This window comes from Sceloporus occidentalis, unplaced genomic scaffold (genome assembly GCF_023333645.1).
Source record: "Sceloporus occidentalis isolate IW3139 unplaced genomic scaffold, rSceOcc1.0.p SCAF_29, whole genome shotgun sequence".
NCBI classification, from domain to species: Eukaryota; Metazoa; Chordata; class Lepidosauria; order Squamata; family Phrynosomatidae; genus Sceloporus; species Sceloporus occidentalis.
In genome coordinates this window covers 5,889,580-5,900,807 of record NW_028317009.1, presented here as the reverse complement: position 1 = coordinate 5,900,807, position 11,228 = coordinate 5,889,580, and the positions used below count along the sequence as shown (strand labels likewise).

The following is an 11,228-nucleotide window of genomic DNA, read 5'->3' as shown; positions in this document are numbered from 1 at the left end:
AATCAATTTGTACTGTATCTTTGTATCCCAGCCGTGGACTCACTCTCTCCCCCCCTGAAATCTCTGTATTTAGGTTATACAAAGATTGTATTTTCATGCTAAAAAAACATTTAAAACATTTATGTAAGTATTCTCTGTACCAATATGCCTATATATAAAACATATAGCTTTTCTGTGTTTGCGTGTCTTTATGGGACTTTAAAGTAGAAGTCTATATTTAGGGTAAGAGAGAAAACAAAATTTCAGCATTTTCTTTTTCAGATGCATCTCATGATCAGTCATCTGCCACGGGCATCCCGTGACGATCGCTTTATGTCTCAGAGCAGGGGCTTTGAGCGTACATCTGTTGTGAGTGGGTAGTAGCATGATTAATTCTTGAGAGCTATAAACTAATAATTAGAACTTGCATTCTCACAAGGAGTAAAACCAAAAGGTCACTACCCCATATTAAAATAATTTATTGGCTCCACTTTACAGTATTGTACACCGATGCTGTTCAATTCATTTGCACACACACACATATAAATAAAAAGTACTACACACATACAACCCATTCACAGCACAAAAGAAATATCTGAACACTGTTTGAATGCTGCATTGTATACCCTGTTTCACACAGCCGCAGGGCTGCAATATTTTTAGGGGTGTCAGAAGTTTCAGCTCCTAGTCTGTGCCTTTCGCTCTCTGCAACGTCAGACGCGCCACGACCTACAACGGCGACGCTGCTGCTCTGTCGGAGGAAACGGGCACTTTTGAAATGCAAACAAATCCTTTTCAGCAGCTTTGTAATCCTGAGGAATCGGTTCAACACAAACACAACTCAGAGGATGGGAAGTGGGCCCAGTTCTTTTATGTTGCCAAAAGGTGAAAAGGGTCCATGAGTGTCGCCTGAAAGCAGATGCAGAAGTTCCCTATTCAAGGTTGCCATTATTACCAGGGCAACTGTAGGCTGCCATTGAAGAACATGGGCGGGTATAGATCAATGCAGGGCTCCGTTACTTTGATCCTCAAGCGGCATCTTTCCTAATATTTGCTGATCCAGTTCCGAGTTCCCTACCGGGAGCTGAAAGAAGTTCATTTCAGCGGCTAAAGCTGCCATGGCAGTGGGATCCTGCCCAAACTGCGCCCGCAGCATCATGTCCATCTTCTCCAACCGCCGCTTCAACCGTTTGGCTTCTCTTTCGCGCACAAGTCTGGCTTGGCGTTTCTCTGGCGTTTCATTAGCCCGTTTCAGCCGCATGGCTTCTCTGTCTCGTTGCAGACGCCTTGATCGCTGCTCATCCGTTTCCTGCATTCTCTGCTGTCTCTTGGCCTCTCTGTCCCGCATCCTCCTGAGCTCACGCTCCTCCGGGGTCTCGCTATCACGCCTGCTTTTCTTTGCTGTACGCTCCCGCTCCAGTCTCTGCATTCTTGCCTCCACAGGCTCATTTGTTCTTCTCGCTGCCCATTTACGTCCAGCGGGTACCTGAGCGGCTATCATCTTCCTATACTCTACGCAGTTATTACAAACCAGTAAGATACCCGCTGGATAAACTGCATCAAAATCCAAGCACTTCTCGTCCTCGCTGTTTGAAGCTTTGTGATTGTTCTGGTTCCAGGTCTCCGGGGTCAAAACCTCAGGCAGCTTCTCACTGAAAAGAATAAAAAATTCACAATAATGTAAGTGTCTTGTATCAGAAGCAAAGAAAGATAATCACGATATACACAACTAACGTGCCCATCAGCAACAACTCCCTCGGTCATCATCTCACGATGTGGCGCTGTAGTTCACCAACACGTACCTGGTTCACTACCCTTAGTGAATATTCTATATATGCTCACCTGTTAAATGTGGCATGGCTGGAAAATTGGGCTCCACACACAGCACAGTTTGATAACTGATCCTGTGAATGAATCAGAAGGTGTCGACCTAGTGACCCCGGGGAGCTAAGGGCCCGACCGCAAACCGGGCACAGGTAGCTTTTAGCACTGACCACCGCAGCAGTGTGCTGAAACGGAGAGGACGTGACAATAAATTAGAACTGCATGCCAGTTTAGAAACATTTACGTTTATGATCCGTGTATCTTTCTCTCCGCGAGATAGTCGTTGTTAGGGCAATATTCAGTATGCCCACACAAACAAAAAGCATGCAGCAATAGTTTATTTAAATATCATTATTGGTTGTTTTTTTTTTATGTGTTTATTTTATTCAGAAAACACAGATATAATCTTGGAAATTGCGGTTTATAAACGTGAAATACCTGATAGACGTGAGTTACCAGCTGCTCCTGGCTTTCACAGTCCATCTGACACAACGGACAAGCAAACAATCCAGGATCCAGCTGTCCATCTCCAGCCGCTGAAGCCTGTCAAGGAAAGGGGTAATTCAGGTGGAGGGACTTTGTGCACCGAAGCGTACATAAACGGGGCTAATCTCAACGACGGCACCTCTTGCCGCACATTCACCACTTACTGTCTCTCCGGCTCTTTTTTTTCCTATTCTGCTGACCCCAGGGTCGTTCTCGGATTCCCTCTCGGTCTGGTCTTCCTCTGAACCCGGGGAGGACAGGTCATCGATTGTTGTGTCTTCTGCATCGCTTTCACCTGGAGCACAGAACACGGCAAAACTGTAAGGACGTAGTATTATTGTAAGTTGGGGGCAGCGAAATACATGGTTATGGTGCCTTCACCCAGTTCCACTCAAGGTGCCTCTTTCCCTTGAATAGTTTGGCCCTCACTAGAACTATTAGTAAGCTTGTAGTATTATACATCAGGTATGGAAAAAAGAATACCATCCCCACCCAAACACACACACTCACTGCTGCTCCTATCTTGCTGCCCCATCTCGGATGATTCCTCCTTCACGATGTCCGTGTTCATCATTGCTTGACGAGCTTTCTTTTCCAGTCCAGCAAGCACTTGCTCCCCTGTTTGGTAAAGAAGACTCCATTAACGATAGATTAAACAGCATCCTCTATTTCCAACACCTCTGCCCTGACATATGCCGCTTTGTCCCTATCGGAACAAAAGATGGTCAGGCCCTAAACATGTAGAAATAAGCCCAAATCGGCTTTTACATTTTTACTGTTTCTGTGCTGTTTTACACCAATCTCTATGGATACATCCCATGGGGGCTCTTATCATCAAGTTGCGCCTACATTCTAGTTGTGTTTATCTAGCCATTTTTACAGTTATAAGAAATACTCACAATGTACTTTATTTGGATTTGTCTGTTTCCTCCGGGACATCTTCTGCCTTCCTGGCACCCGGGTCCCTTCCACACCGACCCCTTACGCCGCGCGCCTCTGAATGAAAAAACAAAAAAAAGGTATCAGGACCTTCATCTGTCTCGTTATTGCGATAATATTGGGAAAGCAGCCGGGATTGAGAATAAAGAGTTTAGAAGTGACCTTATCGCCATAACAACCATGGGAATAATCCTTACAGCGGAACCAATCATTGGGTTGCTATGACCGCTTTACACGGTTTTCCACCCAAATCACTCCAATTGCCCATCGTGGGCGAGAAACACACCTGTCTGAACTTCAGAGAAACATCTGGAAATGTTTACAGATTCATAAAAACAATATTTTCTCCTCTAAACGAACGTGATACATGTATTTAAAAACTCAAAACACAGTTTGTGTATCAAATATTTAACAAAACGTTTATTGTATTTGATACAAAATGAATCTGTATAAACAAATTAGTATTCAGTATAAACGACGTGCCCTTAAATTCATATAATTACGGCCGTCACCAGGACGTCGCTAACAACGCAAAGTGTGCTGTTTATTCGCTGGTGACTTGGCTAAATTATGTGTCCCAGTGATGAATATATCTTAAGGAATTTAGATTAAGCAGATCAGCCCCATTTGGCCATCTAGTGGCCCGTTTTTCATGAATTAAAGACTCATATCTTAATCAGTCGTTGGTCTTGTCTTAGATTCCGGAATTGTATGTCTTTCCAATGCATGTTTACATTCCCTCACTGTATTAGCCTTTACCACTTCAGCTGGGAGACAGGTCCACTTATTCGCCACCATATCATACAGCATATGCAAATATACAGGCATGCACACATATACATGGCTTGGGTCTGTGTGTATGTATGTGTATATATTACGTACCCTCGCAATGCCCATGTTTTTTCAGTGTTACATTGGGATAGAGAAGAGCTGCAATGTATTGTTAATACGAGCTCTGCTTTGAGGGGGGTGGGCAGTCTCAACATCCCATTATCCATGGCAATGACAGCATGTACCCGACCTGTGAATTCCCACGGACACGCACCCACAATGCACGGGCAGCACATCCCGCAGTGCACTTACATACATGTCCCCGGTACTCCAGGACCGGCCCCGGCATCCGGGTGTGTCCCGGCTCCGGACAGACAGACAGACACCAAGATGGCGACGACACGAGAACGCGCTGCAGGAACACCAGAGGACACCAAGGCGCGCTCTCGCGCCACTGCGAAACCAGCTGGAATCTCTATAGCAACTGAGGAGGAGGGGCTCTAGCTTGCAGGCGTGGCCTCGAAACGTATTGCTGCCATGTTTAATAGGGGCAAAATAAGCCATTTTGCCTGTTAGATATATGATTTCAGCAACCAGTGACAAGACACAAAATAATAAAATATAAGAACTTGCTTTCAGCCGGTTCTGGTCACTTTTGTCACTTTGACCACATTAAAGATGGCAGCCGGAAGTGACAGCCCCTGTGACTCATTTTCACCTGACAGAAAATTGTCACCTGACGCACTGACGTCACTCGCAACAAAGGAAGCTTTACAGGAGGAAGGAAACTAAAATAAATATCGGATTTTGTGGGGTTTGCTGAAGCGTGCGAGCCGGCTGTAAGTAGGGGCCAGGGGTTATAATCTGGTTTTTGGGTTAAAATGTTTTTTACTTCATTTGTTGTGGATTATCAGACCGGGAAGTCAAGCTGCATGGAGCCACATAAGGCCCTAAGTTATTAGGGTGTATTTCTTCGTTAACCATAGTAAGGATGTTGTCATACTTGACAGTTACTCAGATATACCCCCCCCCCCCCCAGTATAGCCATCAGGGATCTGAAATAGATTAACTATGATGTCATATCTCAGGCTTTATCAAAGGGTAGCCCATCTATTGATTTAACAATCTGTAAACAGGGTGGAAATGTTTGCCCGCCGCCCGTGTTATAAGGGAATAATGGAAATGCATGCCAGCGTACACATTCTACATAAAAGACAGGTCCCTACCGGAACTGTCATGCACGATATGACGCGCCGGCAGATCGGCCCCGTTCAGCCCACATAGTCGCCCTTTTTTCCTGATGCAAAGAATGAAACCTTAATCGGTCGTTGGTCTCGTCTTAGATTCACAAGCCATGTGCCTATCCCATGCATGTTTATACTCCATTACTGGATTAACCTTTACCGCTTCTGTTCCGCTTATCTAAACACTTTCAATAACTTTCTTTTTTTTTCCCTACAGCAATAATTTTGGATCCTCAATAACTTAATTAAGTAACTCGGACAACTTAAGTTTGCTTAGTCCTCCTTGTAGTGAGTGAACAGAATGCTTGGCTCCGGGTTTAAGGCCGAGCGGCTTCGGGTGAATTTAAGGCTAGTCATCAATCGACTTAAACTACTTGAGAAAAAGAAAAGTGAGTATTCCTTGCATTCTGCGTGCTGCGTCTATACACAGGCAGACTGTATGTGGCAGTGCTTGCCCGGAACATGACTAACATGTATGTGTCCGTACCCCCAAACAGCTGAGTTGGCACAGAAGGCTCGGAAGGAAATTGCTGATTATCTATCCACTGGGAAGGATGAACGTGCCCGGATCCGCGTGGAACACATTATTCGGGAAGACTATCTAGTGGAAGCCATGGAAATACTAGAACTGTACTGTGACCTCCTTCTGGCACGATTCGGGCTGATCCAGTCTATGAAGTAAGGCCCTCATTTGGGGGAAAGGGTTAAGAGGATCGCCGTTTGCAGCCTGATAGTCCAAAGATTTGATGAGCTTCCATAACAACGCTTGGTTTTTGTTTAGGGAACTAGACCCTGGTCTTGGTGAAGCAGTGTCCACGCTGATCTGGGCTGCTCCACGTCTTCAGACGGAAGTCTCAGAGCTGAAAATTGTGAGTAGAGTAGAAATTGGTTGACTTCTATCTGTGCTGTCCTACCAGCCCTAAGTGGGTGCGTTTCTTTGGGTGTGAGCAGGATAATGGGATGTTCTCGTATGAGCGTCCGCCATCTCTCTACCTGATTTTACCGTTTCCCTATTCATTTTCCAGGTGGCGGATCAGCTTTGTGCAAAGTACAGCAAGGAATATGGCAAACTGTGCAGGACAAACCAGATCGGCACTGTCAATGACAGGGTACATGGAATAAACTACGTTTTATCAGTCTAAGTACCTCCTCTGATATGGCACATGCATGTTTAAAAAAATATTTTTTGCTTTTCTTGTAGTTGATGCACAAATTGAGTGTAGAAGCTCCTCCTAAAATCCTGGTTGAAAGATACCTGATTGAGATAGCCAAGAATTACAACGTCCCGTACGAGCCGGACTCTGTCGTCCTGGTAAGCGAAGAGCCAGCACTGCTAGTCTGTGTATCTTAACTCATCGGAATTAACCTCATATATGACCCGTGTGTTATTTTATCTGTAAAGGAAATACCGTTATCATAAATAACAAGTTTTTGCAGTAACATTTGCCCACGCGCATGTTTATCTTCAAAACCTTGCAGACCTTTTCATTAACAATTCCTTGAAATTTACTTTTTTTTTTTTAAACTGTTGAATTACTGTCAGAACATTTTGTAATTCTGATTGTATCAAATATATCTGACCAGGTTCCTAAGAATATTAGCAACCTACAGACTACATTGTTACAGACTGTGAACCCTTGTGAGCCACAAGTGTTTATTGCTTGCCGTTAATCTCTACCGTCCCTTTGATATTTGTTTCCAGAGTTCTTATGTTTGCTATTAGCGAAAAAGGTCACCTTTTTGGTTAGGTCCGGAAGAATAGTTGTGCGTACAGGGAAAAGAAAAAATGTCGGTGCGCTAAGCTAGTCACGGGCTCAAATAATACAAATGTATAATACGAGGCCTACCAAACAGGTGTAAGCATGCTGCAAAAACAGTGTATTGGCTGTACAATGTATACAAAAAACAAAAATTATCTGCGCTTCTTACCCTAATAAAGTTGGCAACAAATATATAAACATAATATAAATGAGAGGTTTTGGTTATATGAATTGGCCAAAGCATAATTAAGCTCACCCGCCACGAATAGTTGCGCATAGTCTGATTTTTGTGGTTACTGTCTTTCCAAGGCGGAGGTCCCTGCTGGAGTGGAGGCTGACCTCATCGATGTGGGATTTACAGATGACTTTAAAAAAGGAGGCAGCGGTGGGGGTGGAGGTGGAGGATTTGGAGTACCACTTCCAACCATCCCAAGTATGCCGATGCCAATGCCAACCCCAAATATTCCCTTTGCCTACCCTCCACCTGGTGGTTCGGTACGTATCTGCTTACATCAAGTGATGGCTTTTTTTCCTGTCAAATGCTTTCTTTGTTATTGTACTCTTGTTAAATCCTGTCTTGCTTATGTTATTTAATAGGAGAATTTCAATGGACCACCTGTGGGAGGATTCCAGCCTTACCCTCCTGCAATGGGTGGAGTGCCCCCGGCAGTACCATCCATGCCCCCAAACTACGAATCTGTAAGTCATCGATCTCTTTCCAGTAGCAATCTGCTGCTCCAAGTGTTCTGTTGTATTCTTTTGAATGGGAAATTTGATTTCACCTGGTTCTTGGGCAGGGCATCAAACAGTCTACATGACTACACATGACAAAATAATATTCAGATTTTCAATAACTAATAGACTAAACTGCCTGGTGCCGCCAATGCTTTAGCCCAGATTATAAATGTGTCCCTCGTAGGACTGAATCTTTGAAAGTGACATTATCGTCTTAATATTTGGCAGATTGATAACAGCGGGCCTAATGCTCCTCTTCAGCCTGGTAAGTAGCTGGATCAGCGGTAGTGCTTTTTTTTTTTTTATTTTATTTTACTGACCCTTAATCTGAGTTATATTTATTGTAATAGGTCCAGGGTATAATGCACCACCTGTTGCAAAGCCACGGACAAAAATGCCTGATACGTTTGTCCTTCCCGAGTTGCCTTCCGTTCCAGACACTCTGCCAGCTGCCTCAACGGGACCTGGCACATCCTCTTCCGAAGACATCGATTTTGATGACCTCTCACGCCGATTTGAGGAGCTGAAAAAGAAAACTTAACGGTGGCGTCTCCAACCCCAAGAAGTTTAATCATATCTACCCCTTATGCAATGAGAAATTCTGTATATTATAATCTAAACAGTCCTTGGAAATCATACAAAGGGGATCTGCTGGCTATGCATGTCATTCCACAGGGGAGACACCATTAGATAGGGAAAGAGGCCTTTTATCATGTTCCTTTTTTGGGTCCTATGCAGTCTTCTTAACAAAGCATAAGCGTAAGGGGATGGACATTAACTTAAAAACATTTGGTTTTATACATCCTTTTGGTTACAGGCACTGTTCTTCTCTGTATGATCTGGCCATAACAAGATGTAGATACAGTTTACCATGCTCCGCTTTTGTGACATGCGTGGCTTACCCTCTCCTGATACCTAAACGAACTGCCCCCATCTAAATGATTTTCTAACATGTGTACATAATATTTACAGTCATGTAAAGCTTGTTTGTTTTCTTTAAATAAAGCTGTGGCCTTTTGAACAGTTGGGCAATAATCAATTGAACCTCTTTTTACCCTAGGTGTTGGGTATTTTAAAAGTCGGTTAATTGGAATATAACTGAGTTTGCATGGCTTAAATACAAAAGAAATGGAAGCGAGGTTTGGGTTCCCAATAAAATCATTTTATTATATTTTTACAGACAATATTCTTGCGCTGCCATCATGCTCTAACAGTGTGTGAGGTTGCATTATGACAATTCGAGAGTCGTGGTTCACATCTCCTTGTCTTTAGCTTCTTCTTGTGACTTGCTTTGCTTTTTACGTATTCCAAGTAGCCCTGATAGTTTAAGTAACAAGAGTTCCACAATTTCCTTCTCTTCATAGGGCTGGAGCATGGAAGAGTTTTGTTAGCACAGACATAAATGGGGGGGGAAATAACGCTTTAAATGAAAGTCAGTTCATCTTACCGTCGGGCACTGACGCTCCCTGGAAAATACCCCTAGCAAGGCTGACAAAAAGATGTTCACCACCACAAAGATTAAGAAAATGACACAAGTGGTAATAAGCAGTGAACCAAGGACTGGATCTAGTGTCAAAACCTGCAGGAAGAGAACACGAAACACCAATCATCAGAATAAGCATTGTGCGAAAATGGTTCATGGACTTAAAACGTTTAAACAAAAGCGCTAATTTTGCACGTTTTTAATTGGTACTGTGGTAAAGTGTATGGGAAAGTGGTGGATGGGATATATATCTCACCTGGTTTCCTCACCCAGGCACGGTAGTAAACCCAGGAGCCCTCAGGTGAGGCTTCCTATGCTCATTACTGGGGAGGAAGCCTTAAAAGAGAGGGCTGTTGGGTTTGCAAAGGAGAGGAGGGACGGAGGCAGGGAGCGGCTACGGCCAGTGCTGCAGCCCACCAGGTATGAAGCTTTACCCAGGGACAGCCTGTTACTTTGCTTTGTGCCAGACCGTAGGCTTGTAGAGAGGGATCCGAATGTTTAGTTAGAGCCGGACAGGCTTAGAGTTTGTTTGGTTTTCAAGGTGCTCTGTGCCTACATCTTCTAAATAAACACGCTTGACTTTTGAAACCTGTGTGAATACTGTCATTGCCGCCCCATGCGCGAGCTGTCCCCTACAGTACATAAACGATAATGTGCTAAATTGACCTGAAAGAAAGAATATTTTGATCGGTACAAAGATCACTTACTTCTTCATAATCAAAAATGCCAATTAGAAGACTAATGATGGTCACAGCAGATTCCAAGACGGTCCTGTAGCTAGAAATGCACCATCCAAACAAGAGGTTGCACTGAAAAAAAGGTTTAATGTGTGTGGATAGGAAGTAAACTCCAGGTTTAAAAACTCATTGGAATTAAGTGTGTAGCCTACAAACTACAAAGCATTACATTACGTGTTGTCTACATTTGCCCATTTGGGGACCGCTGCATGCTCTGAAAGTTCTGCTAAAGAATAGACCCTTATATATTTCTTATCTACAACTAAGAAAGAAGTAGGAATGAGTGGGTCGCTTACCGTGATAGAATATGCAATTAATAGAATAAGAATTGTGAACAAAAAGCCACCGATCTCGGTCCAGGCCTTCCGAAGAGTCATCGTGATCAGGTGCAAATTGGGATTCAAATTCAGCAGGCGCCACAGTTTAACTATCATCAGGGCAACTAAAAATGCACTGCCATAGCCCTGAGCACTATCGATGACGGCTATTTCGTAGAAACTGACAAAACTGCAAGGGGGGGGAAAAAGAATCAAATAATTGCGTTTAAAGGGTAAGTCGCTTTGCTCATTTGTTTTGTAGTGTATAGAGCTATAGCTGGGTATACACGAGAGTAAAGCACTCTGACTGTGTATAGTTGCGAGTGAAACCAATTTAGTTTCGTTTATAAGTCTCAAATAAACATGAGAAGGCTGCTCCTTCACCACATTTATAACAACTTAAAAGGGGAAATTCTCAATCAAGATGACCATACCAAATGAAGAAAAAAACCAAAGCAGCTCATGCTATTAATTTACTATGTTAAGGGGTTAAAACAGATACAGGTTTATCAAATGTCTGCTCACTGAGTGTGGTCCAGATGGTAGCGATCGATAACGTTCTGATGCAGAAGTTGCCTCTTCACGTATAGACCAGTGTTACTGCAGCTGATGGCCACAATGCTCAAATCGAGTAGGTTTCTGTAGTTGCGGAAGTAGGACCATTTCTGGGTCTTCAGGCGTAAAATCTGTTTTAAAAAATGTTTAGCGGGATAAGCACCTATCCAACAGAAATGTAGTTCTATATGGAATTTCTGGTAAACAAGACTATTTCCTCCCCAGTACTGTGCTCCAAAGAGTGTTTTAAGTGTTTGAACACTGTGTTTGTAAATACCTGATGTAGAACGATATACAAGAAGATGACAACAAAGACCATATCACTGATAAACTGCACATTCAGCTGTCCCGAGGTGTCCTTATAAAGACGCATTGTCTGAAGGTCAGCTGAGGGAGAG

At 43.4% G+C, this 11,228-nt stretch overlaps 3 protein-coding genes across 6 annotated transcripts; 1 reads left to right on the top strand and 2 right to left on the bottom strand.

Annotated features, from left to right (window-relative positions):
* Positions 1-979: 979 nt before the first annotated feature.
* On the bottom strand, positions 980-3,228 carry LOC149299204 (zinc finger protein 821-like). Its single transcript, XM_089486557.1, has 6 exons — positions 3,189-3,228; positions 2,800-2,907; positions 2,439-2,584; positions 2,242-2,322; positions 1,822-1,988; positions 980-1,631 (listed from the first exon to the last, which is right to left on the bottom strand). The coding sequence occupies exons 1-6, from the start codon at positions 3,226-3,228 to the stop codon at positions 980-982; spliced, it is 1,194 nt and encodes a 397-aa protein (XP_089342683.1).
* Positions 3,229-5,544: 2,316 nt separating this feature from the next.
* On the top strand, positions 5,545-8,279 carry LOC149299203 (IST1 homolog). 4 transcript variants are annotated; one of them, XM_089486432.1, is made up of 8 exons: positions 5,545-5,632; positions 5,741-5,921; positions 6,025-6,112; positions 6,269-6,352; positions 6,445-6,555; positions 7,313-7,498; positions 7,601-7,706; positions 8,071-8,279. In XM_089486432.1, exons 1-8 carry the CDS (start codon positions 5,545-5,547, stop codon positions 8,277-8,279), a joined length of 1,053 nt encoding a protein of 350 aa, XP_089342558.1. The 4 variants fall into 4 exon arrangements, with proteins under 4 accessions (XP_089342558.1, XP_089342556.1, XP_089342557.1 ...); XM_089486430.1 differs by having other exon boundaries at positions 7,601-7,724; XM_089486431.1 differs by having other exon boundaries at positions 7,601-7,731; positions 8,081-8,279.
* A 711-nt stretch (positions 8,280-8,990) lies between these two features.
* LOC149299202 (polycystin-1-like protein 3) lies at positions 8,991-11,203 on the bottom strand. Its single transcript, XM_089486660.1, has 6 exons — positions 11,108-11,203; positions 10,801-10,961; positions 10,255-10,465; positions 9,929-10,030; positions 9,186-9,317; positions 8,991-9,104 (listed from the first exon to the last, which is right to left on the bottom strand). Exons 1-6 carry the CDS (start codon positions 11,201-11,203, stop codon positions 8,991-8,993), a joined length of 816 nt encoding a protein of 271 aa, XP_089342786.1.
* Positions 11,204-11,228: the final 25 nt, after the last annotated feature.

Coding starts and splice junctions, on each gene's coding strand:
- LOC149299202 (XM_089486660.1), bottom strand. CDS start 11,203: ATGCGTCTTTATAAGGACACCTCGGGACAGCTGAATGTGCAGTTTATC. Junction 10,962..11,107: donor TGTATATCGTTCTACATCAG/GTATTTACAAAC, acceptor TTTTTAAAACAG/ATTTTACGCCTGAAGACCCA. Junction 10,466..10,800: donor TACCATCTGGACCACACTCA/GTGAGCAGACAT, acceptor CCCCCCTTGCAG/TTTTGTCAGTTTCTACGAAA.
- LOC149299203 (XM_089486429.1), top strand. CDS start 5,545: ATGCTTGGCTCCGGGTTTAAGGCCGAGCGGCTTCGGGTGAATTTAAGG. Junction 6,113..6,268: donor AAGTCTCAGAGCTGAAAATT/GTGAGTAGAGTA, acceptor TTCATTTTCCAG/GTGGCGGATCAGCTTTGTGC. Junction 7,752..8,088: donor TCTGCTGCTCCAAGTGTTCT/GTTGTATTCTTT, acceptor TTATTGTAATAG/GTCCAGGGTATAATGCACCA.
- LOC149299204 (XM_089486557.1), bottom strand. CDS start 3,228: ATGTCCCGGAGGAAACAGACAAATCCAAATAAAGTACATT. Junction 2,585..2,799: donor GCAGCAAGATAGGAGCAGCA/GTGAGTGTGTGT, acceptor TCTGTGCTCCAG/GTGAAAGCGATGCAGAAGAC. Junction 2,323..2,438: donor AGACAGTAAGTGGTGAATGT/GCGGCAAGAGGT, acceptor GGAGATGGACAG/CTGGATCCTGGATTGTTTGC.